Raw genomic sequence first — 23,482 nt, 5'->3', positions numbered from 1 at the left:
GATTACAGGCGTGAGCCACCATGGCTGGCCACTGGACACGATTTTTACATGGAGGTGAACAGGTGACAATGCAGCACCTACCAATGCCACAAAAGACTGACAGCTGTCACCCTACTCTAGTCTCCAAGGAGGAAATTCCAGGCAGGTTAAGTTAGTTTAAAATTTTATTTTTTTTATTTATTTTTTAATATTTTTATGTAATAAAAAGTAAAAGTCCTTGTCCAGCCATCCTCGTGGGGCATCTGTCTGTCTCTCACACAGGTCACTCAAGTTAATGGGAAAGAAAGAACAGGGGGCCCAAGTCTGAAGTTATAAATAATAGAAAATAAAAGATCTTCCGTCTCCAGCGGGGGAATAGATGAGAGGATGGGAGGGCAAGACTGGGTGGGGACGGGCAGGGGCAGAGCAGGAACCCCCCACCCCTGCTGGACCCTGGCCCTGCCCTCTGTGAGGCCCCTCCCATTCAAGGTGCTTGGCAGGAATTCCCCAGCTCCCGGGGGGAATGGGGGGATGGGGGGCTGGGAGTGGTCCGAGCTGCTGGGGGAAGAGACATAGATCACTCTTCCCTCCACTCATGGAGGTCTCAGGTCGCGGCCAGGACAATCTTCAGTTCCCCGGGGGGTGGAAGGGGAGCTGCTGGGAGGGATGAGATTGAACTGGTTGGAGGGGAAAGAGAAGAGAGCAGGAGCATTAGAACCCAAGCAGCTGTCCCTTCCTCCAATGCCGTCCAGTGGGGGCGTGGGGGTGTGTCTGGGAAGGAGCGGCCTCCTCAAGGTGTCTCGGGGGCTGTCAGAAGCACAGGTCAATCACTGTTTCCCAGTAAGCCAGAGCCCTCACTCATGTGCCCAGCTCAGCCCCCCACACCCCAGTCTGGCCCTGTCTGCTGCACTGACCTTACCTCGGCTAAGTCAGGAGACAGTCGGGGTCACTGAGAGCTGGGGAGGCAGTGGGGAGGGGGGCTGCTGGATCACAACTGAGCGAGGACGGAGGGAAGCAAAGGACAGAGCCAGGAGCAAGCCCCTGGCGGCGGCGACTGTGGCTTCTGCCCACCCTACATACTTCACAGACAGGTGCAGGTCGGCGGGCGCCCTGTGGGACAGCCCTGCCTCCAAGACCCCTCACTCCCCACCCAGAACCCGTGCATCCTGCCCCACCTGCAGCCCCTCAGCTCTTCCATGCCAAATTCCCCCAGCTAATGAGAACTCACGAATCCTGTCATCGGCTCCTCCTGGAAATCCAGGCGCCTGGCCAGGCTGCTCACCTTGGGGGTGTCCGATGTAGGGGTAGGGTGAGGGTGTGGAAGCTGAGAGTGCAGGCACCCCACTCTGGGGCACCGCGCCTTGGGGGGGCCCCCCATGACTCTGGGGTGGGTGCAGCAGCATCACCTGGGGCGGGTGGGGAGCCCCAGGGTGAGGGGGCGGGGCTGCTGTGATTCCAGTTTGGACATGGGCCTGTGGAGAACAAAAAAGTAGCCGGGAAGACCACAGGATCCTGAAACAGACTCTTGAGAGCCAGAGTTAGGGAGCACTATGGCAAGGGTGGCACCAGGGACTTGGGAATGGGATGGCCCCCATGACAGATGGGCCCTGGCAAACAGACCCAGAAGTGGGACAGCTGGGCTCTTACCTGGGTAACATGGGCCATGTTGGTGAAGCCGTGGGGCAGCTGCTGGTGGTGGATGGCATACACAGCGGCTGGCTGGGGGAAGCTGCTCTGAGGGGACTGGGCAGAAGGTCCCGGTGGCAGAGAGGGCGGCGTGCCTGTCAGGGCCCCTGGGTGGTACAGATTCTGCTGTGGCTGTCCACTGCCCAAGTGTGGGGCCTGCCCCGCCTGATGCTGTTGGGGAGGGGAAGGTTGAGTGCCACCCAGGCTAGCAACTCGCTGGCGCCTGGTCCTCGCTACTCAGAAATGACCCCTAGCTCTATCCCCTCTTCCGGCCACCCATTCCTGCACCAGGACCACTCAGCACCCCCCACAACAGGCACCTGGACAGGACTGGGGGCCGCATGCTGGGACTGCGGCTGGCTTCCAGTAGGCGTGGTAGCCGGCTGCGGCTGGTGGGCATGGAGCTGCGTGGCATGGTGTGGGTAGGACTGGTGAACAGTGGCTGCAGCAGGAAAGAGGGAGAACCAGTGCTGAGCACACCAGAGGGGGCTGGCACACAGCCCAGAGTAGAAGGACCAGGCGCAGGACTCACCATAAAGGGCTTGGGGGGTGGGCTGCTCCGCAGAAGGGTACTGAGGGGTAGAGGATGACACGATGGCCTGGGGATGGCTGCCCGACGTCAGCATGCGTGGGTTGCTCTGAAGCATGGGGGCAAACACCGGCTGGCGGGACAGAGAGAAAAGTGGTTGGCACAGCTGCCAGCTGGGAAGGTGTCCTCCTGCCAGTCACTACGTGCACAGCACCGCTTGGGCCTCCTCATAATCACCCTATTGATTCAACATTCACAACGATCCCACCCAGCAGACACTATTTCCTATATGCTTCAGAGATAAACAGACGTCCAATGCCTTGTTACAGGTCCCACCAGAGCCAGGGCTCAAGCCCAAGTCTGACACCGCCAATCCCACAGAAGGCCGATCCCACCCACAACGCTGCCTGCCGCCCCCTAGCCAGCTCCCACGTCTCTGGAGAAGATGGGATCCCTAGCAGGGGCCCTGGATCCTCACTGCCCTCCTGGGCCACAGTCACCTGTGAGGGGTAGTGGGCCATGGGCTGCATCATGGCCGGCTGGCCTGGGAACTGCTGAGGGTTGTAGGGGATGTAGGAAGAATAGGGCGTGGCAGCCACCAGAGGTGGGCCAGCAGCCGCAGCGGCCTGCATCATTGGCGGGGCTGAGGCTGGCTGGTGTTGGTCCGAGCGCTGCGGGGGCAGGGAGCCTGGAAGAAGAGGAAGAGAGCAGAGCTGAAGCTCCACCTGCCAGTAGGCCCTTGGCAGCCTCGCCGCCTGCCCCTCCCAGCCCTGCTCACCTTTTGCTCCCCGGTACTTGCCCTGCTGCCCAGGCACTGAATTGGATACAGGATATGGATACATCTGAGGTGCCTGGAGATGAGGACACAGATGAGACTGAATGACTTGCTCACGAATGCCCAGAACAGGCCTGACCTGGTCCCTCAACCAGCCCAACCAAATCCCACCCCGCTAACCCTGGGCCCGGCCAGTCTCTCTGCATACCTGCACAGCTGGTCCCATGTGGATCTGAGGTATGTAGGAGATGTACTGGGGGCTATATAGCCCACTCTGGCCTGCTGTCAGCACCGGGATGGAGGGAGTTGAATGAGTCCGGGGCCCCGGAGAAGTTGGGGTACTGGTGGATTTATTCTGCAAAACAAGGGAGGACAATTTTATTTTCTATTTTCCCCTCTACTCCTGGCCATGCCTATAGTAGTAACAGCTAACATTCATGAAATGCTGGGTACCAAACACATTCTGCACTTATCTTGATAAGGCCTCATATTAAACCCTATGAGATGAGTATTCTAAAGTTACAGGTGAGGCAGAGAACGTAAGTGAGCCCAAGATCACAAACCTTCCAAATACAGGGGCTCAAGCCAAGTCAGCTGGCCTCTGTTCATGACTACCCCACTCCAATACTCCCTCAGCCAAATGCCAAGAACCAAAGAAACGCCCGTTAACCCCTCATCAGACTCACTGGGATCCCTGATCACCCAAACCTGGAGACCTGAGTCCATTTTCCCCAAGCTAGCCCCAAAGGTGCCATCCTTACATTTTTATGACATCTCCTCACACTGCCTGCCAGGCAAGTGGTCCTGGAAGTGAAGTGCTCCTCCCCCTATTCATCTATAAGCACTGCCCAAGGCTCCCCACCGAAACCAAGGTCCACATTCTCCCGTCCCAGCTCACCACAGACAGCAGAGGCTTTGTAGGATTGAACTCCTTAGCATTAGGGTTCAACGTTGATTTCTTTACTTGTCTGTGAGAGAAAGTACAGTAAATCTTCACGGCTTGCTCCCATCCCTCCTGCCATCCTCCCAGAGCCCCACCCTGCACCACTCACTCAGCAACAGGGCCCTCATCTTTGTCTTCTCCCTTGATGAGGCCCACCGGGGGGCTGCCAGTTTGGCTTGGGCAAGGTGGTTGGGGCTGCTCTGGCCCCTCAGTGCCTCCTGCTGGTGCCAGGGGTGATTTGTCCTCCTTATCTGATACGGACTCTGTCTTGGAGGAGACAGGAGACCCCATGGGCTCTGAAGTCAATAGACCATCAACCTCCTTCTCCTTTCCTTTGGGCTCCTCCTTTAAGATCCGGGGAGGAAAAGGATCCAGGCTGTTCTCAGGGGAGCTACTGGGCTGAAGCTGGAAGAGAGAAATACACACAGTCCAGTCTGACCCAGACCCTAGGCCCGGCTTTCTTCTTTCATCCTTTCTTGATCTCATCTCTTTGACCCCTACCTAATCCTTTGCCTCATCTATGAACCATTCCCAACTCCTTTACCCTGCTAATATCCCAGCTCACTTCCACAGTTCTCTCACCTTAAACTGGGCCCCAAACTTTCTCAGTTCTTCCAGTTGGAATCGTTTCTGTTCATTCTGAAGACCAGGGACTATGAGAAAACAGTCAAAAAGAAGAAAATACAAAACATTCTTTCTCCAAGGTGGCTACACAGTGCCAACAGAACAGAGGACAAGAAAGCAAAGAAAAAGAGAAACTCTTGAGAATTACAGAAGTGAAATTATAACCCAAAGGCTGATAGACATTGTTTGCCTCTGAATTCCAACAAACTTCCTAACTGAAATACTCTCCCCCAGACAAAGGAGCATTAATCTCCAGCAGAAAAAAAACCACCCTCACCTTTCCCAGCTATCCGAGCCAGCTCCTGGGGCTCCAGAGTTCTCCCAGGTTCCTTGGTAGAGAGTTCTTTTACTGTGCAAGGAGAGAGAAATGCCTAAAGGTCCTTCTGTCCAGAACCACAAATCACACTAAATATGCATTCACAGCACTCAAACACCTAGCTCTTACCATCTGTGGGGGCCAGGGAGATCTTTGGAGAAGCTGGGGAAATGGAGCCCACTCCAGGATCTGAGACTGATGAGGTCACAGGGATGGAGGCTGAAGAGGTTGGCACTGCCGAGCCGATGGGAGGCTCAGGACAGGAAGCTGAGATTGGGGCAGGGGCAGCAGACTTGGGAGAACGCGGGGGATACATCCGGCCCACTGGAAGAAAAGGGGGAGCTGTAGGATGGTTACTGCTGGTCAACAGCAGTGAGTACAAGGGCCTTACTCAAAACAGCAAGAAAGTTTACACACTATACAACCAGAGTCACCAACTTAAATGTCTAGAAGGTCAAGGCAGGTAACACAAGCAGGTAAATGGCCTCATGGGCATTATCGGCGACTGGAATGCTTAAAGGGGTGGCTGGGATTCTGTCCCAGTCAACTCAAGCTATGCAGCAAGGCAAGCTCAGTTGGCAGAACTTCCTGTAATTCAAAAGAAACTAAAAATTTTCTTTTTTTTTTTTTTTGAGACGGAGTCTCGCTCTGTCGCCCAGGCTGGAGTGCAGTGGCGCAATCTCGGCTCACTGCAAGCTCCGCCTCCCGGGTTCACGCCATTCTCCTGCCTCAGCCTCTCCGAGTAGCTGGGACTACAGGTGCCCGCCACCACGTCCGGCTAATTTTTTGTATTTTTAGTAGAGATGGGGTTTCACCGTGGTCTCGATCTCCTGACCTCGTGATCTGCCCGCCTCGGCCTCCCAAAGTGCTGGGATTTTAAGCGTGCGCCACCGTGCCTGGCCGAAACTAAAAATTTTCTATGGCTTCTATTGATTTATTTATTTAGAGACAGGGTATTGCTCTGTTCCCCAGACTGGAGTGCAACGGTGTGATGCCATCTTACTGCAACCTCAGCCTCCTAGGCTCCAGCGATTCCCCCCACCTCAGCCTCTCAAGTAGCTGGGAGTACAGGTGCACGCCATCACGACTAGCTAATATTTTTATTTTTTGCAGAAGGGTTTTGCTATGTTGCCCAGGCTGGTCTTAAACTTCTGGGCTCAAGCAATCTGCCTACCTCGGCCTGTTTTAAAAAGTTAGCAACTGGCAGGGTGTGGTGGCTCAGGCCTGTAATCCCAGCACTTTGGGGGGGGCAAGGTGGGTGGATCACGAGGTCAGGAGTTCGAGATCAGACTGGCCAACACAGTAAAACCCCACTTCTACTAAAAATACAAAATTAGCCAGCTGTGGTGGTGGGCACCTGTAATCCCAGCTACTTGGGAGGCTGAGACAGGAGAATCGCTTCAATCTTGGGGGTGGAGGTTGCAGTGAGCTGAGATGGCGCCACTGCACTCCAGCCCAGGCAACAGTGCGAGACTCCATCTCAAAAAAAAAAAAAAAAAAAAAGTTAGCAACTGATTCAAATCTAAACAAAAGATGTCTGCCAAGCAGACACATCCCATGGATTGCTAAGTTGAGACTTCTGCACTAGGGAAGTCGAAGAACTATTTTCCAATATGACTAAATCCCAAACGCCCAAAATATCTATCTTAAAATTATCTCCCATTCCAGCATTGTAACAAATGGACATTTACATCTCTTTACAAATTTCCATCCATTTCTTCATTCAACACTACTAAAGCTTTACCTGCAGGAGGAGGTGGAACAGAAGTTTCTCCAGAAGGCCTATTACTGGGCGAAGACAGAGTCTTGGCACCTCTCAGAGGCCGCTGTGCCTTTGGGGACATGCGGGAAGGGCCTGTTTCGTTTTTTTTTTTTTTTTTTTTTTTTTTTGAGAAGAAAATGTCAGAGGAGGCAGACGACCTATTACATTCCCACCGATGCAGCGTCATTCCAACAAACCCAAACCCCTCCAATTACCCTCCCACCTCCTTGGCATCCCCTTCCCTGCCCTGCCCCTCGATCACCTCATAACTCACCTCCATTGATACCACGGGCCTCAGAACCTGGGCCAGGGCTGCTGTTGTCCAGATGGTGAGGGCCACGAGGTGGTAAAGAGCTAAGGCCAGGCCGACCACCCCGAGAGCTGCTGCATCGAACTCCTCCCCGAGGACCTTCCCGGACTCGTTGAGGCAGAGGGATATACTTCCCCTCCCTGAGGAAAGAGTTCAAATAAGGCCAGGTAGCCACAAAACCCACGTTTTGGAAAGATGAAGCCATTTCTTCTTCTGAAGTCTCCCCCTTCTGTCCCCAAACATACACACACTGCCTGGCTCCAGCACCATCCCACTTGAAGATGTGCCCTAGTTTAACGTTCTGTGGCTACAGATTTATGACCTCATGTGACATCAACTCTGAGCTAACCAACCTGGCCAGTGCGCCACAATTCTACAACTCCTGACCTATGACAATAGTAGGATCACACTGTAGTTCCAGGGACAGTTTTTATAAGACACAAATAATATAGTTATATTTCACTTTTATAAGAAATAGCACATATATAAAAATGAATACAGAGAAAAAAAGAAAGTAAACCAAAATTTTGAATTTTTTTTTTTTTTTTTAGATCTACAAGCTTCAGCTTTGTTACTTTCGGCAAATTACACCATCTTGCTTTACTTCAACCTCCTAAACCTGTGTATAACATTTTACATGGTCACAAGGCTTAAACCACAGCACACATCAACTCTGGGCCCAGGCCCCAGGATATTCCCAGAAGCCCCAAGTAGTCCTGGCTGTTTGCAACAGTCACCTGGATGCCAAGCTGGGGCTCTCCCGCCCTGAGCCCTGCCGCTGGACTGCACTGTGCTTCTCCTCTTCAGTGCGCCCATCGTCGTTCTCCATGGCGATCCGTAGGCGGTACTGGGGGCTTGATTCAATCTCTCGAGCCAACTGGGCCGCACGCAGCTCTCGCTGACGAAACTCTTCTGAGTTGTCCTTTTCTAAGGGCACCCTGAGACAGCACCCACAGACCACCACCATCCCAGTGCCAGGGGACAAAAAGAGGAAAAAAGGAAAAACCTTTCAACAAGTCCAATCACTAGTTCAAGCATGTAAGTATTTAATCCTTTCAACTCAACATCTGGGTAACGGGCACCGACTGCGTCCCAGGTAGAGCACCAAGGCTTATCTGGGAATGTGAGGAGCACTTAGACGCTTAAAACCTTTGAGGGGAAGAATTCCACAAGGCAGAGTAGGAGCGGTGACGGCGACCCTGGACACCCACCGAAAAATGAGCAAAAACTATGTTCTATCTGGAAACCTGTCTTCACTTAGTGACCCCATATCACCAACACATCACCTGGAGAGCACCAAGATACTCACGTATAAGAAGAAAGACTGCTATCATAGGTAGTCTTCACACCGTAGTTCTCCTCATTGAACTTGAACATTTCATTGGGGTCCCATCCATTGGACTGGGGAGGGAGGAGGGAGGTTTTAAAACCCAGCAAGAAAAGCAACAATGACAAGTCACTTCCCTTCCATCAGGTTAAAAACTCCAAGATGTGACCAAATTGGCTGGGCACAGTGGCTGAAACCTGTAATCCCGGTACTTTGGGAAGCTGAGGCAGGAGGATCTCCTGAGGCCAGGAGTTTAAGGCCAGCCTGGGCAACACAGCAAGAGCCCATCTCTAGAAAAAAATAATGAAACAGCCGGGTGTGGTGGTGCATGCCTGGGGTCCTAGCTACTCGCTACTCAGGAGATTGAGAGGATCACTTGAGCCCAGGAGTTTGAGGCTGCAGTGAACTATTATGGCACCACTGCACTCAGGCCTGGGCGAGTGGCTGGGTGTGGTGGCTCACGCCTGTAATCACAGCACTTTGGGAGGTGGGTGGATCACCTGAGGTCAGGAGTTTGAGATCAACCCGACCAATATGGTGAAACCCCGTCTCTACTAAAAATAAAAAGTTAGCCATCCATGGTGGCCCATGCCTGCAGTCCTGGCTGAGGCAGGAGAATCGCTTCAACCTGGGAGGCAGAGGTTGCAGTGAGCTGAGATCGAGCCACTGCACTCCAGCCTCCAGCCTGAGTGACGGAGCGAGACCGTCTCCAAAAAAAAAAAAAACAAAAACAAACAGCAACTACAACAAAAACCCGGGCAACAGAGCAAGCTCTTGTCTCAAAAATAAATGACAAAACAAGAGTGAAAAAAAAATAGGAATGTGGCTGGCAAAAGTAATCAACTAATAATTGTAATTAATAACTGCAATTTTTTTTTTTTTGGAGACAGAGTTTCACTCTTGTTGCCCAGGCTGGAGTGCAATGGTGCAATCTTGGCTCACCGCAACCTCCGTCTCCTTGGGTTCAAGCGATTCTCCTGCCTCAACCTCGTGAGTAGCTGGGGTTACGGGCATGTGCCACCACGCCAAGCTAATTTTGTATTTTTAGTAGAGATGGGGTTTCTCCATGTTGGTCAGGCTGGTCTCAAACTCCCAACCTCAGGTGATCCGCCCGCCTTGGCCTCCCAAAGTGCTGGGATTACTGGTGTGAGCCACCGCGCCCGCCTTGGCCTCCCAAAGTGCTGGGATTACTGGTGTGAGCCACCACACCCGGCCTGCAACTGTTAATAATTACTAACAATTGCAGCAGAAATTAGCGATAACTAGTAAACCTGAAAAGTCATAAGACCTAACAATTCTATTTCCAAGACATCCCAGAAAAATTCTGGCACATGTACGTGGGGAATATATGTTCTAAAAGTCCAGCAAGGTACTATTTTTAGCAGCAAAATAATGGCAACCAAACGCAGATGATTAAGGAAAAGGACAAATACAATTTGCTGTGTACACGTGTGTGGATATTTGAAAACAGCACACAACGATAGAAGCAAAGAACTAGATCTATGTATCACCATGAGAAGTTCGAAAAGGCAAGAAAAGCAAATTCTTGTACAAACTAAACATAATAACATATTCATTCACAAGACATTTGTTTCTCAACAGATAGTCTCGCTATGATACCCAGGCTGGAGCACAGTGGCCATTCACAAGTTCAGCCATAGTGCACCAAATGATTCTCCTACCTCAGCCTCCTGAGTAGCTGGGACTACAGGTGTGGGACCACCATGCTCAGCTCTATTCACGAGCGGTTTTTATTTATTTATTTTTTTGAGACAGCCTCACTGTCGCTCAGACTGGAGTCCAGTGTCACAATCTTAGCTTACTGCAGCCTCAAACTCCTGGGCTCAAGTGATCCTCCTGCCTTGGCCTCCCAAGTAGCTGGGACTACAGGAATGAGCCACTGCACTCAGCCTCATGAGATTTTAAATGCCTCAGAGTAGCTGATTTTGGGAAGAGAAATGGGCCTACACAGTAATCTGTACTTTTTGTTATGTTGAAAAATAACGTGATGCAAATGCTAGGAGTGGTTAATTATAGATAGTAAGAGAGTAAGTTGATGTTTTGGTTTTGTTGTGTGTGACAGGGTCTACCCAGGCTGGAGTGCAGTGGTATGATCACAGCTCACTGTAGCCTCGACCTCCCTGGGCTCAAGTGATCCTTCCACCTCAGCCTCCCAAGTAGCTGGGACTACAGGTACATGCCACCAAACCTTGCTAGCTTTTATATATCTTGTTGAGACAGGGTTTCACCACGTTGCCCAGGCTGGTCTTGAACTCCTTGCCTTAAGTGACCCACCGGCCTTGGCCTCCCAAAGTGCTGGGATTACAAGCATGAGCCACTGCACCCAGCTGAGAATAGATATTTTTACTTTGCTATTTTCTATACCTTTCTATTTGTTATCTGACCACCTTCAATGGGCGACAGTAAATATTCCCCCCCCCTCAAATGAACCTCACTGTCAACAACCCATTCTGTCTGTCCAGCTCCCAAGTTCTCAGGGAAGGGGGCTGTACCATGTCGGACTCGAGGTCATAGTCGTCGCTGTTGCTGTCACCCCCCTCCCAGCGCTGAAGCACCTTCTCTTTGTGTTCCCCATTCACTTTCGAGTTCATGGCAATGGCTGAATCGGTGAACTTGTCTGTGGGGGCAGAGGTGAAGATCAGGAGTCAGGCTATATTTCACAGACTTCTTTCCAATATCCCCCAACCCCACTCTCCATAAGTAGTTCAGGAACAAAGTTTAAGAAGCCCAGAGTACGTGTGCCTGTGTGTTAGGATGGCCAGGAGGTGGGGAGGCAAGAGGAGTATAAAAAGTCTATCAAGATTATGATTCCGAAGAAAAAAGAAGTTAAAAACCAAGCAAAGAAAATATGAAGAACCACAACACAGACAGGAATTCATCCCATTATACATTAGACATCAAGACATATTTTTAAGAAGAAAAATCCACCCACCTCGCTCAGAAAAAAAAGGGCATTAAGGCAAAACAAACAAACAAACAAAAACAAAAAAACAAACCAAACACATCACCATGTTCCACCTGCACAAACTACCCTCTGTCCCCTATGCACACAGAGCAGGTCTAAGGTAACAGCCTAGGACAATACCTTTAGTAGCGTAGTTGAAGTCAACATTTCGGAAGTGAACAAGCATGACATCACTTGGCTTAAACACCATGGTGTCCACAATGTCCTCCCGACGAGGGCCACCTGCTGGCTCAGATGCTTTCCGGTGCACAGCATCCACGGCTAGTTCAAACTACAAACACCCCATTCCCCACACCCACGGGTCAGTTTCAAGAAAGGTAAAAGCAAAAATAGAACTGGATTTCTCTTACCCTTCCCAAACTTTTCACAATACTACATCCTCAATACGCTTGGAACCAAGTGCATGTCTTCTCAACACCAGCCACAGGACTTAGCAAAAGTCGCACAAAAATTTAAACTTAAATACTTTAACATTCAAGTACCCAGCCCTCAAATTTGTCTTTTTTCCCTGCAGCACTATTCAGCACAGGCCTACAGAAACAACTACAGGCATACTCTGACACCACCCAACTGACATCTTCAATGAGCCTATTTCATTCTCCTCCTATTCTGCAACTCCAAAAATAATTAAATTTGAGTACACTGACCTTTGAGCTTAGCGTCTTGAAGATACCCTCATAAGTGGTACCATTTTTCACCTTTACATCACAAGTGGAGCCCTGGCAGAGTGGGAAAAATAAGAAGAGTGTCTCCAGAAAGTAGATGCATTATGTTCCTTAAACAACCCGGGGGTTAAGTACCAACTTACCACAACAGCTGTAAGGAAATGTAGCATTCTGGAATTGTTGTAGACGCCTTCAAACACCTGTCAGTTAACATAGGAGGAAGAATTAAAGGAGTCATCAGTCGACACCTCATTTTGTTTTCTAAATGCCCGCCGCACTCTACTCATTCTGCCTTGTATGTGCTGGGCCCACAGCCCTCCTGAGTACATTAGACTCTATCTAGACCTAATGTGCCCTATATTCCCACATTATGTATCTTTTAGGTCCATGTATCTTAAAACGGGTGGGAGAAGACACTCACAGGTGACTGTGGGGGTCCCTTTCCTGTGCTCTGTCCCCTATAAAAGAAAACAAGAAATTACTTAAGTCTGTTCAAGCCCTCTTAGACCACTATGAAATTAATGTTAAATCCTAGAAGTATATACCACCTGATGATGCTGATTTAGACTACAAAATCGTTAATCAGTAAGATTTTTCTTTTCTATTTTTTTTTTGAGACAAGGTCTCCCTCTGTTGCCCAGGCTGGAGTGCAGTGGCGCGATCTCAGCTCACTGCAGCCTCAACCTCCAAGGCTCAAGCGATCTTCCTGCCTCAGCCTCCCGAGTGGCTGGGACTATAGGTGCGAACCACCACTCCTGGCTTTTTTTTTTTTAATTTTTAGTAGAGATGGCATTTCCTATCTGTGTTGCCCAGGCTGGTCTCGATCTCCTGGGCTCAAGGGATCCTCCCACCTTTGCCTCCTAAAGTGCTAGCATTACAGGCATGAGCCACTGCGCCCGGCCAATAAATAAGATTTTCAAACTCTCACCTTGTAGAGGAAGAAAGAAATAACATTAATAAGCCAGCAAACACATTTTCTCCAAATGCCAGCAAAAAAGATCCCAATCAACAATGGTTATCAATTGCTCTAAGAACCAACGAGAAAGGGGCTAGGGCTGCAGGCTACCAACAGATCAACGCTACAGTATTAACCAAAACCCCACACCAGCTGTGAGGGCAAAAGCTCCAGGAGTGCAGCTTTGGAACTACCTAGTTCAGGTACATTACCTCCCAAACAGAAAAGAATCATTTTCAGCAGCCTGACTCCACAAACTGCGGGAGGAGGGGTATCCCCTCTACACCCCATCCCCTCGACCCCATGACTCATTCAGCCCGTTACCCACTCTGCGGGTATCACCAATCGCCAGGTAACCCTGCTTGTCGCTGGCTGATGTAACCGGCGGTTGAGGGCGAAGAGGGGGCCGCTGGCGGGGCTGGGGGACAGCGCAGCCGCAAAAGCCATCCACCGGGAGGCCTCGCCCGGTCTGCGCCTGCGCACTAAAGCCCACGGGCCTTTTCGAATCCCCACCTCCCGAGATCAGAGCCCACTGCGCCTGCGTGTGCGACCACTCTTAATTCCATTAACACACACACACGCGCACAGGAAAAACTGAGCAGGGCCTCCACTACTCATGCACTGCCACCAGATGAGCCCCTCCACGAACTAGCCCCTGCCCTAGGTGTTCCCGGGGCGCGCGAATGCCCGGGTCATGAGACCGAGCACCCACGCGCACGTACGGGAAGAAGGCGCGCGCGCCAGAGGCTCCCGGCCCGCAGTCCTCCCAGTCATCCCTCCTTCCGTCCCCCCGCCCACCTCGCTCCCCTCCTACTGGCCAAACCGGGAAGGGGGAGGCAGCAACCCGCTCCCAAGTCCCTCCCTCCCTATTGGCCAAACTGTGGGCCGCGCGCCCCCCTCCATTGGCTACGGCCGAGGACCCCTTCCCGCAGCAGACTCCCCATTGGCTGAAGCCGGGGACCGCGAGACCCTTCGTGGTAATGGAACCGGGGACCCCGATCAGCTCCTTGCCCCCCCCCTCAACTCCCCGTTCCGACGGCGCCGGTGGGATGCGCCCCGCCTCCCCTGAAGGCCGGGGCTGCGAGCCCTGATTAGGCCCCGAGAGCCGAGCGCGGCCCCTCAGTGCTCCCGTGGCCGCCCGGGGACCCTTTCCGTCCGACCTGTTCGGACCTGAGGGGGCCCTCCCCCAGCTTCACGGGGACTCCCCATCCAGCCGGTGCCCCTCACGGTGCCGGGTCGGGGTCCGCCCCGCCGGAACCGAGCCGCAGCCTCTGGGTGGCCGCGGCTCCCTCGCCCGGAGCCCACCCTCCTCACCTGGCGCTGCCGATGGCGGCGGCCCCCGGCCTCTCCTGGTGCTGCTGCGGCGGCGGCGGCTGCGGCGCCAAGATGCCTTCGGCTCCCCGGCGGAGCCCGCTCCCGGCAGCAGCCACAGGCCCCAGGCAGGGGGAGGCGGTTGCTGGAGGCCCGGGAGGAGCCGCAGAGGTGGCCAGAGGCCCCGGGAGGCCGCCGTTGGGAGGGCTGGTGCCCCCGGGGGGCCGGCGGGCCACGGCCTGTTGCGTGGGGGGCGGCTGCTGGGGCTGGGAGGGCTGTTGTGGCGGCTGAGGCTTCAACATGATGGCAGCGTCCGGAAGGGGAATTAGAGGGAAGGGAGGGAGAGAGGGGGCTGGGGCCCCGCTGGAGAGCGCGGGAAGCGAGGAGGATCGGGCAGCCGGGGCCCGCCGTTGGCGGGCGGGGGGAGCCCCGCGGTGTCGGGGGTGGAGAGAGAAGACCGCGGCGCGAGGAAGCGCCGCGAGGCGGAAGGGGAGGGGGTCTCGCGGGCTGGAGGAAAGCGAGAGGGCACGAGCCGGGCTGGCGCGCGTGCGCGTCGCCGGGGCGCGGAGAGGGAGGAGCGCGCGGGTGGGAGCCCCCGGGGGGAGGGGCCGCAGGAACGAGCAGTGGCGCCAGGTGCCGCGCACACCGGCGCGGTTAGCTCCCGGCGGGAGAAAGGGAGAGAATCAAGTCGGTGAACCTCGCACCCCTAGCCCTAGGAGTGGGTAAGAAGTGGCGCGGGCGCTCACGCGCGCCAAGGATTTAGGGTCTCAAGGTCTCAAACCGCCTTAGAAGCCGGCGGCCGCTGTCGCTTCACAATGAGCGTGTGAGGCGCTGGGGGAGGAGCCGAAGGCGCCAGAGGAAGGGCCGGCTGCTCCGCCCACGCCGTCGCTGCGTCGCGATGCCTCCGCGGGAGTGTTAGGCGGCACGTCTTGCGTGAGGCTCTTCCGCCACTTGGGGGCTAGTGGGCGGAGCCTTAAGTGCCAAGGAAATCTCCGGGATAGGACCATCCGAGCCACTGCGCTTTTAGGTAGGTGGTAGGTTTCGCAAGGAGCTACCCTCCACTTTGTTTGCTTCAAGTAAAAGACTGATGAACATTAAAGTGATTCATTTGAGCGTGTTGATCTTTGCAGATAAATTTACGCCTCGTCCTAAATTATTTTAAATTTTTGTGATTTTGACCTAAATTGTTCCTCCATGCCCGAGAATGAATCTTTAAACTGTAATAACAAAGACTGAAGCCCAAGCTTCCGAATTCAAAATCCTCCACCCGACCCTGCAATGAAGGCAGCTTCATTCATTCAAAATGAGTTGGGCATTGGGGTATTCAGCTAGTTGTTTTGGACACAAGGATAATTAAACTGCTTCTGCTCTCGAGGAGTTCATGCTAGTGGCGGATTCAGAGAATTTGACGAGATCTAGTAGGTGAAGCACAGGGCACTACAAGAGCAAATGGGAGTGACACCTAATCTTAATCCAGTTTTGGGAGACCAGATAACGGGCAGGAGGGCCGGGCGCAGTGGCTCACACCTGTAATCCTAACATTTTGGGAGTCCAAGGCAGAAGGATCGTTTAAGGCCAGGAGTTTGAGACCAGCCTAGGCAACAAAGTGAGATTTCGTCTCTACAAAAAATAAATTTTAAATTATAAAAAAAACTGATAAGAGGGCAGGGGGAGATGGGTTTCTAGGCAGGGGAATAGGATATGACAAACTAAGAAAAACTCAGCTTGTCCTAAGCATAAAACTAAAGGGGGGAAGAGGTAGCTAACCTGGGATCAGGTTTTAAAGGCTCTCAAGTCTTGTAAGAGACCCGGACATTATCCTCAAAGCAGTGGGGAGCTTATTTAAGAAAGTGAAAAGAGGCTGGGCATGGTCTGTAATCCCAGTACTTTGGGAGGTTTGAGGTCAGGAGTTTGAGACCAGCCTGGCCAACATGGTGAAACCCTGTCTCTACTAAAAATGCAAAAATTAGCTAGGCGTGGTGGTGTATGCCTGTAATCCCAACTACTCAGGAGGCTGAGGCAGGAGAATCACTTGAACCAAGGAGGTGGAGGTTGCTGTGAGCCCAGATTGCACCACTGCACTCCAGCCTGGATGACAGAGCAAGACTCCTTCCCCCCAAAACAAACAAACAAAAAAAAAAATGAAAAGAGGTCAGATTTGCATTTTTAAAGGTTTACTCTTTGCAACGTGGAGAATGGAATGGAGCTGTTAAGTCCATGTGGTCTTAATCCCAGAGAAACTCTCAATGTCTCAATCTCTTCGCTCTAAATATTAGCATTGGAACTCTTCCCAGCCCCTCCGCACCAAACACATGCACGCCTAGCTACAACACTGCCTTACTCTTCGGGTAATAGTCCTTTGCCCTGCCTCACTCCTGCCTTCAGATGTGCTAGTTTCCCCTCCTGTGTGCTCGCCGAGCAATTTATCCCACTGTATTCTGTCTTCCAGCTAATGTCAGCTCCCTAAGGATTAGGATCTTGACTTACTTCTTGCTCTGCAGTACCCTAGCACACTGCAGGCACTCAGTGAAATATCTGTAAGGTGAGTGGATCCAAATGATGTTTGTTTGGTTTTGAGATGGAGTTTCGTTCTTATTGCCCAGGCTGGAGTGCAAGGGCGCGATCTCGGCTCACCACAACCTCCACCTCCCGGGTTCAAGCGTTTCTCCTGCCTCAGCCTCTTGAGTAGATGGGATTATAGTCATGCGCCACCACACCCGGGTAATTTTGTATTTTTAGTGGAGACGGGGTTTCTCCATGTTGGTCAGGCTGATCTTGAACTCCCGACCTCAGGTGATCCACCCGCCTTGGCCTCCGAAAGTGCTGGAATTACAGGCATGAGCCACCACGCCCGGCCCAAATGCTGTTTTAAAGGCCATCATGTCTCCTGGGTTCCCTAACACAGTCCAGCTTTTTCCTGGCATTACCTGGACCACCTGGTGCCATGCCACCTCTCTACCGTCATTGACAGATTGTGAGCACTGAGCACTCTAACCCCCTTCCATCTACCCCATCCTGCTGCACACTCAAATTCTGAGTTTTAGCCCCAAGAAACTTCTTTTTCCATAGCTTACCTTGCCCTTGCTAGTGGCAGCTAATTTGCATGGGGTCTACAGCAACCTCAATTCTTGCCTCCTCAGAAGAAAGAATTCCACCAAGGGGCGTAAGGCAGAGGGAGAGACAGAGGCAAGTTTTAGAGCAGGAGTGAACGTTTATTAAAAAGTTTTAGAGCAGGAATGAAAGGAAGTAAAAGTACACTTGGAAGAGGGCCAGGCGTGAATGACTTGACAGATTCAAGTGCCTGGTTTGACCTTTGACTTGGGGTTTCATATGTTGGCATGCTTCCAGGGGTTTACGGTTTGCATCTCTTCTCACCTGATTCCTACCTTGGCATGGGCTGTCCACATGCACGGTGGCCTGCCAGCACTTGGAGGGGCCACAAGCACAGTGTGTTCAGTATACTGAAGTGCACATGCTCACTTGAGGCATTCTTCCCTTACGGGTCTAGCATTCCTGGAGGAAGGGCATGTACCATTAAACTCCGCCATTTTGCCTCTTGGTGCACAAGCTTGAGTCCACTTACCCAACTTCTGAGATCTTATCGAGAAGCTGCTGATCACCAGTTTCAAGTGTTTTCCATCTATTTGGAGACTGCCTTTCCCTGGTGCTGGCTGCAACCAATTACTATTTTAGAGACAAGGTTAACAACCACCTGACCATCACCTGATGGTTGCCTGACATTCCTGGTGGTGGGGTTGGGGCAGCACTCCTGCCCGGCTCATGTCTCACTAGCTACCTACTGTAACACCCTTATTCAACTCTTCCATACAAGCACTGTTCACATAGAATTCTCTTACAATTCTCTACTTTCTCGTTCTTCAAGCCCAAGTATCAGTTCTTTGGAACATCCTCTATTACTGAGTCCCTCCTCTGGGCTCCCAGAGCAGTGTATTGTTTTTGTTTATATTTGTCTCACCTTTCTTTTGGAATTTGAGGTCATAAAGGGCATTTCTCTATCCCTCATGCCTAGCTCAGTGGCTGGCACCCACCCCCTCACTAAGTCGTTGGGTAACAACGACTTAGTGTTACCCACTAAGTGGGAATGTTGTCTTATCATGTGCAATTTAAAAATTATATCACTATGGCCGGGCTCAGTGGCTCACGCCTGTAATCCCAGCACTTTAGGAGGCCGAGGTGGTTGGATCACCTGAGGTCACGAGTTCGAGACCAGCCTGGCCAACATGGTAAAACCCCATCTCTACTAAAAATACAAAAATTAGCCAGGCATGGTGGCAGGTGCCTGTAATCCCAGCTACTTAGGAGGCTTGAGGCAGGAGAACTGCTTGAAGCTGGGAGGCGGAAGTTGCAGTGAGCCAAGATCATGCCATTGTACTCCAGCCTGGGGGATAAGAAAGAGACTTCATCCAGGAAAAAAAAAAAAAAAAAAAAAAAATATATATATATATATATATATATATATATATCACTATGATTAAATATGGAGTGATTTCCAAGGTACAATTTTTTTTTTTTTTTTTTTTTTTTTGAGACAGAGTCTTGCCCTGTCACCCAGGCTGGAGTGCAGTGGCACGATCTTGGCTCACTGCAAGCTCTGCCTCCCGGGTTCACGCCATTCTCCTGCCTCAGCCTCCCGAGTAGCTGGGACCACAGGCGCCCGCCACCATGCCCGGCTAATTTTTTGTAGTTTTAATAGAGACGGGTTTCACCATGTTAGCCAGGATGGTCTTGATCTCCTGACCTTGTGATCCAACCGAGGTACAATTTTTTTTTCTTTTTTTTTTTGAAACGGAGTCTCGCTCTGTCACCCAGGCTAGAGTGCAGTGGCACTATCTCGGCTCACTGCAACCTCCACCTCCCGGGTTCAAGCGATTCTCCTGCCTCAGCCTCCCAAGTAGCTGGGACTACAGGCACCCACCACCACGCCCGAATAATTTTTGTATTTTTAGTAGAGTTGGGGTTTCACCATATTGGCCAGGCTGGTCTCGAGTTCCTGACCTTGTGATCCACCCACCTTGGCCTCCCAAAGTGCTGGGATTACAGGCGTGAGCCACCTTGCCTGGCCATCAAGGTACAATATTATGTAAAGAAAGCAAACTTCGCTGGGTGCGGTGGCTCACGCCTGTAATCCCAGAACTTTGGGAGGCCAAGGTGGGTGGATTGTGAGGTCAGGAGTTCGAGACCAGCCTGGCCAATATGGTGAAACCCCGTCTCTACTAATAATACAAAAATTAGCTGGTGTGGTGGCTCACGCCTGTAGTCCCAGCTACTCAGGAGCCTGAGGCAGAAGAATCGCTTGAACCCGGGAGGTGGAGGTTGCAGTGAGCCGAGATCATGCCACTGCACGCCAGCCTGGACGACAGAGCCAGACAACATCTCAAAAAAAAGAAAAAAGAAAAAGAAAGCAAACTTCAAAAGACTGTGCTACCTTTTGTATACTGTGCTACCTGTTGTATAAGGAAGAAGGGGAAATATGAAGACATAAATGTATCTGCAGGTTTTTGCCAAGAAAAACAAAGTATAAACCAGAAACTCATCAAGTTGGTTACCTGTAATGGGGGGATGGGGGAAAATGAGGATTGACTGAGCTCAGGAGGTCCTGGCTGCAGTGAGCCGTGATCTTGCCACTGCACTCCAGCCTGAGTGACAGAGCGAGACCCTATCTCAAAATAAAAACAAAACAGACAGTATGGGGAAAATTGATAAATTTGGAATATAGACTACAAAGTATTGCATCCATGATAAATTTCCTGAATGTGTTATGACTCTACTGGAGATATGGAAGGATGTATTCTTTTTTGTGGTTGTTGAGACAGGGTCTCACTCTGTCACCCAGGCTGGAGTGCAGCAGTGGGGTCTTGGCTCAATGCAGTCTCCACCTCCCAGGCTCAAGAGATCCTCCCAGGGCCGGGCGCGGTGGCTCACGCTTGTAATCCCAGCACTTTGGGAGGCTGAGGCGGACAGATCACGAGGTCAGGAGATCGAGACCACGGTGAAACCCCGTCTCTACTAAAAATACAAAAAAATTAGCCGGGCGTGGTGGCGGGCGCCTGTAGTCCAGCTACTCGGAGAGGCTGAGGCAGAAGAATGGCGTGAACCCAGGAGGCGGAGCTTGCAGTGAGCCGAGATTGCACCACTGCACTCCAACCTGGGCGACAGAGCGAGACTCCGTCTCAAAAAAAAAAAAAGAGATCCTCCCACCTCAGTTCCCAAGTAGTTGTGGCTGGAACTATAGGTGTGCACCACCACGCCCAGCTAATTTTTTGTTTCTTTTTTTTTTTTTTCCCTTTTAGTAAAGATGGGGTTTTGCTGTGTTGCCCATGCTGGTCTTGAACTGCTGGCCTCAAACTATCCACCTGCCTCTGCCTCCCAAAGTGTTGGGATCACAGGTATGAGCCACCATGCCCCGCCAGGGTGTTTTTTTGTTTTGTTTTGTTTTTTGTTTTTTGAGACAGTCTCCCTCCCTCTTGTCACCCAGGCTGCAGTGCAGTGGTGAGATCCCGGCTCGCTGCAACCTCCGCCTCCTGGGTTCAAGTGATTCTCCTGCCTCAGCCTCCTGAGTAGCTGGGATTACAGGCATGTGCCACCACGCCCGGCTAATTTTGTATTTTTAGTAGAGACGGGGTTTCTCCATGTTAGTCAGGCTGGTCTTGAACTCCTGACCTCAGGTGATCCACCCGCCTCGGCCTCCCAAAGTGCTGGGATTACAGGCGTGAGCCACCGCGCCCGGCCTAATTTTTGTATTTTTAGTAGATACGGGGTTTCACCACATTAGCCAGGCTGGTCTTGAACTCCTGACCTCAAGTGATCTGCCCACCTTGGCCTCCCAAAGTGCTGGGATTACAGGCATGAGCCACCAAGCCCAGCCCAGGGTATATTCTTAGTAAATATACAAAGAAGTATGATGGGGCAAGGGAGTGTGATAGATGCAACCTACTCTCAAATGTTTCCAAAAGGCCAGGTGTGGTGGCTCATGCCTGTAATCCCAGCACTTTGGGAGGCTGAGGGGGGTGGATCACTTGAGGTCAGGAGCTCCAGACCGGCCTGGCCAAGATGGTGAAACCCTGTCTCTACTAAAATACAAAAAATTAGCCAGGCGTAGTGGTGTGCACCTGTAGTTCCAGCTACTCAGGAGGCAGAAGCAGGGGAATTCTTGAACCCGGGAGGCAGAGATTGCAGTGAGCCGAGATCTCGCCACTGCACTCCAGCCTCGTGGGTGACAGAGCAAGATTCCATCCCAAAAAAAAAAAAAAAGTAAAAATTGTCCAGGCGCGGTGGCTCATGCCTGTAATCCCAGCACTTTGGGAGGCTGAGGCAGGCAGATCACTTGAGGTAAGGAGTTCGAGAGCAGCCTGGCCAACAAGGTGAAACTCCATCTCTACTAAAAATACAAAAATTAGCCGGGCCTGGTGGCAGGCGCCTGTAATCCCAGCTACTTCGGAGGCTGAGGCAGGAGAATCGCTTGAGCCTGGGAGGTGGACAGAGGTTGCAGTGAGCTGAGATCATGCCACTGCACTCCAGCCTGTGCAACAGGTGGAGACTCCATCTCAAAACAAAAACAGAAAAAAACCCCAACAAACAGATGAATGGATAAAGAAAATGTGGTACATATATGTAATGGAGTACTATTCAGCCATAAAAAAGAATGAGATCCTGTCATATGTGACAACATGAATGGAACTTGAGGTCATAATGCTAAGTGAAATAAGGTGGGCACAGAGACAAGCTTCAAAAGTTTTCACTTATTTGTGGGAGCCAAAAATGAAAAACAGTTAAACTCCTGGAGACAGAGAGTAGAAGGATGGTTACCAGAGATTGGGAAGGGTAACGGAGGCGGGGAAAGCAGAATGGTTAATGGGTACAGAAATATAGTTAGATAGAATAAATAAGATCTAGTATTTGTTTGTAATGACTTCTGGATTAAGCATTTTAAAAAAGATCTTAGCTGGGCATGGTGGCGCACGCCTGTAGTCCCAGCTACTCGGGAGGATGAGGCAGGAGGATTGCTTGAGCCTGCTGGGAGGTCAAGGCTGCAGTGAGCAGAGATCACGCCACTGCACTCCAGCCTGAGTAACACAGAGCGACCCTGTCAAAAAAAAAAAAGAAAGATTAAAAAAAAATTACTTGATAGCACAACAGGGTGACTACAGTCAACAATAATTTATTGTACGTTTAAAAATAACTAAAAGAGGGCCGGGCGTGGTGGCTCACACCTGTCATCCCAGCACTTTGGAAGGCCGAGGCAGGTGGATCACTTGAGGTCAGGAGTTCGAGACCAGCCTGGCCCACATGGTGAAACCCCGTCTCTACTAAAAATACAAAAATCAGCCAGGTGTGGTGGTGGGTGCCTGTAATCCCAGCTACTCGGGAGGCTGAGACAGGAGAATTGCTTAAACCTGGAAGGCAGAGGCTGGGTGTGGTGGCTCACGCCTATAATCCCAGCACTTTGGGAGGCCAAGGCAGGTGGATCACGAGGTCAGGAGTTCAAGACCAACCTGACCAACATGGTGAAACCCTGCCTCTACTTAAAATACAAAAATTAGCCGGGCGTGGTGGCGCACACCTGTAATCCCAGCTACTCAGGAGGCTGAGGCAGGAGAATCGCTTGAACACACAAGGTGGAGATTGCAGTGAGCCGAGATTGCGCCATTGCCCTCCAGCCTGGGCAACAGAGCAAGACTGTCTCAAAACAAACAAACAAACAAACAAAAAACCTGGAAGGCAGAGATTGCCGTGAGCCAGGATCTCACCACTGCACTCCAGCCTGGGCGACAGAGTAAGACTCCATCTCAAAAAAAAAAAAGGCTGGTTGTGGTGGCTCACGCCTGTAACCCCAGCACTTTGGGAGGCTGAGGTGGGCGCATCACCTGAGGTTGGGAGTTTGAGACCAGTCTCACCAACATGGAGAAATCTCTACTAAAAATACAAAATTAGTTGGGTGTGGTGGTGCATGCCTGTAATCCCAGCTACTTGGGAGCCTGACGCAGGAGAATCACTTGAACCCGGAGGCAGAGATTGCAATGAACCGAGATCGCGCCATTGCACCCCAGACTGGGTGACAAGAGTGAAACTCTGTCTCAAAAGAAAAAACAATGGCCGGGCGCGGTGGCTCAAGCCTGTAATCCCAGCACTTTGGGAGGCCGAGGCGGGCGGATCACGAGGTCAGGAGATCGAGACCATCCTGGCTAACACAGTGAAACCCCGTCTCTACTAAAAATACAAAAAAAAAATTAGCCGGGTGTGTTGGCGGGCGCCTGTAGTCCCAGCTACTCGGGAGGCTGAGGCAGGAGAATGGC

The 23,482-nt window shown here is 51.6% G+C and overlaps 1 protein-coding gene across 20 annotated transcripts; it reads right to left on the bottom strand.

Annotated features, from left to right (window-relative positions):
• Positions 1–146: 146 nt before the first annotated feature.
• On the bottom strand, positions 147–14,668 carry ATXN2L (ataxin 2 like). 20 transcript variants are annotated; one of them, XM_030799058.1, is made up of 24 exons: positions 14,172–14,668; positions 12,324–12,360; positions 12,046–12,102; positions 11,885–11,956; positions 11,358–11,508; positions 10,765–10,889; positions 8,234–8,325; positions 7,662–7,862; positions 6,889–7,064; positions 6,597–6,707; positions 4,982–5,194; positions 4,814–4,885; positions 4,495–4,565; positions 4,022–4,317; positions 3,868–3,937; positions 3,178–3,324; positions 2,973–3,045; positions 2,695–2,882; positions 2,198–2,327; positions 1,986–2,107; positions 1,627–1,836; positions 1,208–1,451; positions 899–1,058; positions 147–656 (listed from the first exon to the last, which is right to left on the bottom strand). In XM_030799058.1, the coding sequence occupies exons 1-23, from the start codon at positions 14,468–14,470 to the stop codon at positions 904–906; spliced, it is 3,312 nt and encodes a 1,103-aa protein (XP_030654918.1). In that variant the 5' UTR covers positions 14,471–14,668; the 3' UTR covers positions 147–656; positions 899–903. The 20 variants fall into 20 exon arrangements, 19 of the variants coding, with proteins under 19 accessions (XP_030654918.1, XP_030654948.1, XP_030654906.1 ...); XM_030799088.1 differs by having other exon boundaries at positions 894–1,058; positions 4,982–5,176; XM_030799068.1 differs by having other exon boundaries at positions 576–656; positions 894–1,058.
• Between the last annotated feature and the right edge of the window lie 8,814 nt (positions 14,669–23,482).

Source organism: Nomascus leucogenys, chromosome 2 (genome assembly GCF_006542625.1).
Source record: "Nomascus leucogenys isolate Asia chromosome 2, Asia_NLE_v1, whole genome shotgun sequence".
NCBI classification, from domain to species: domain Eukaryota; kingdom Metazoa; phylum Chordata; class Mammalia; order Primates; family Hylobatidae; genus Nomascus; species Nomascus leucogenys.
Note: the sequence above shows the minus strand (reverse complement) of the source record. Positions and strands in the feature narration are given on the sequence as shown.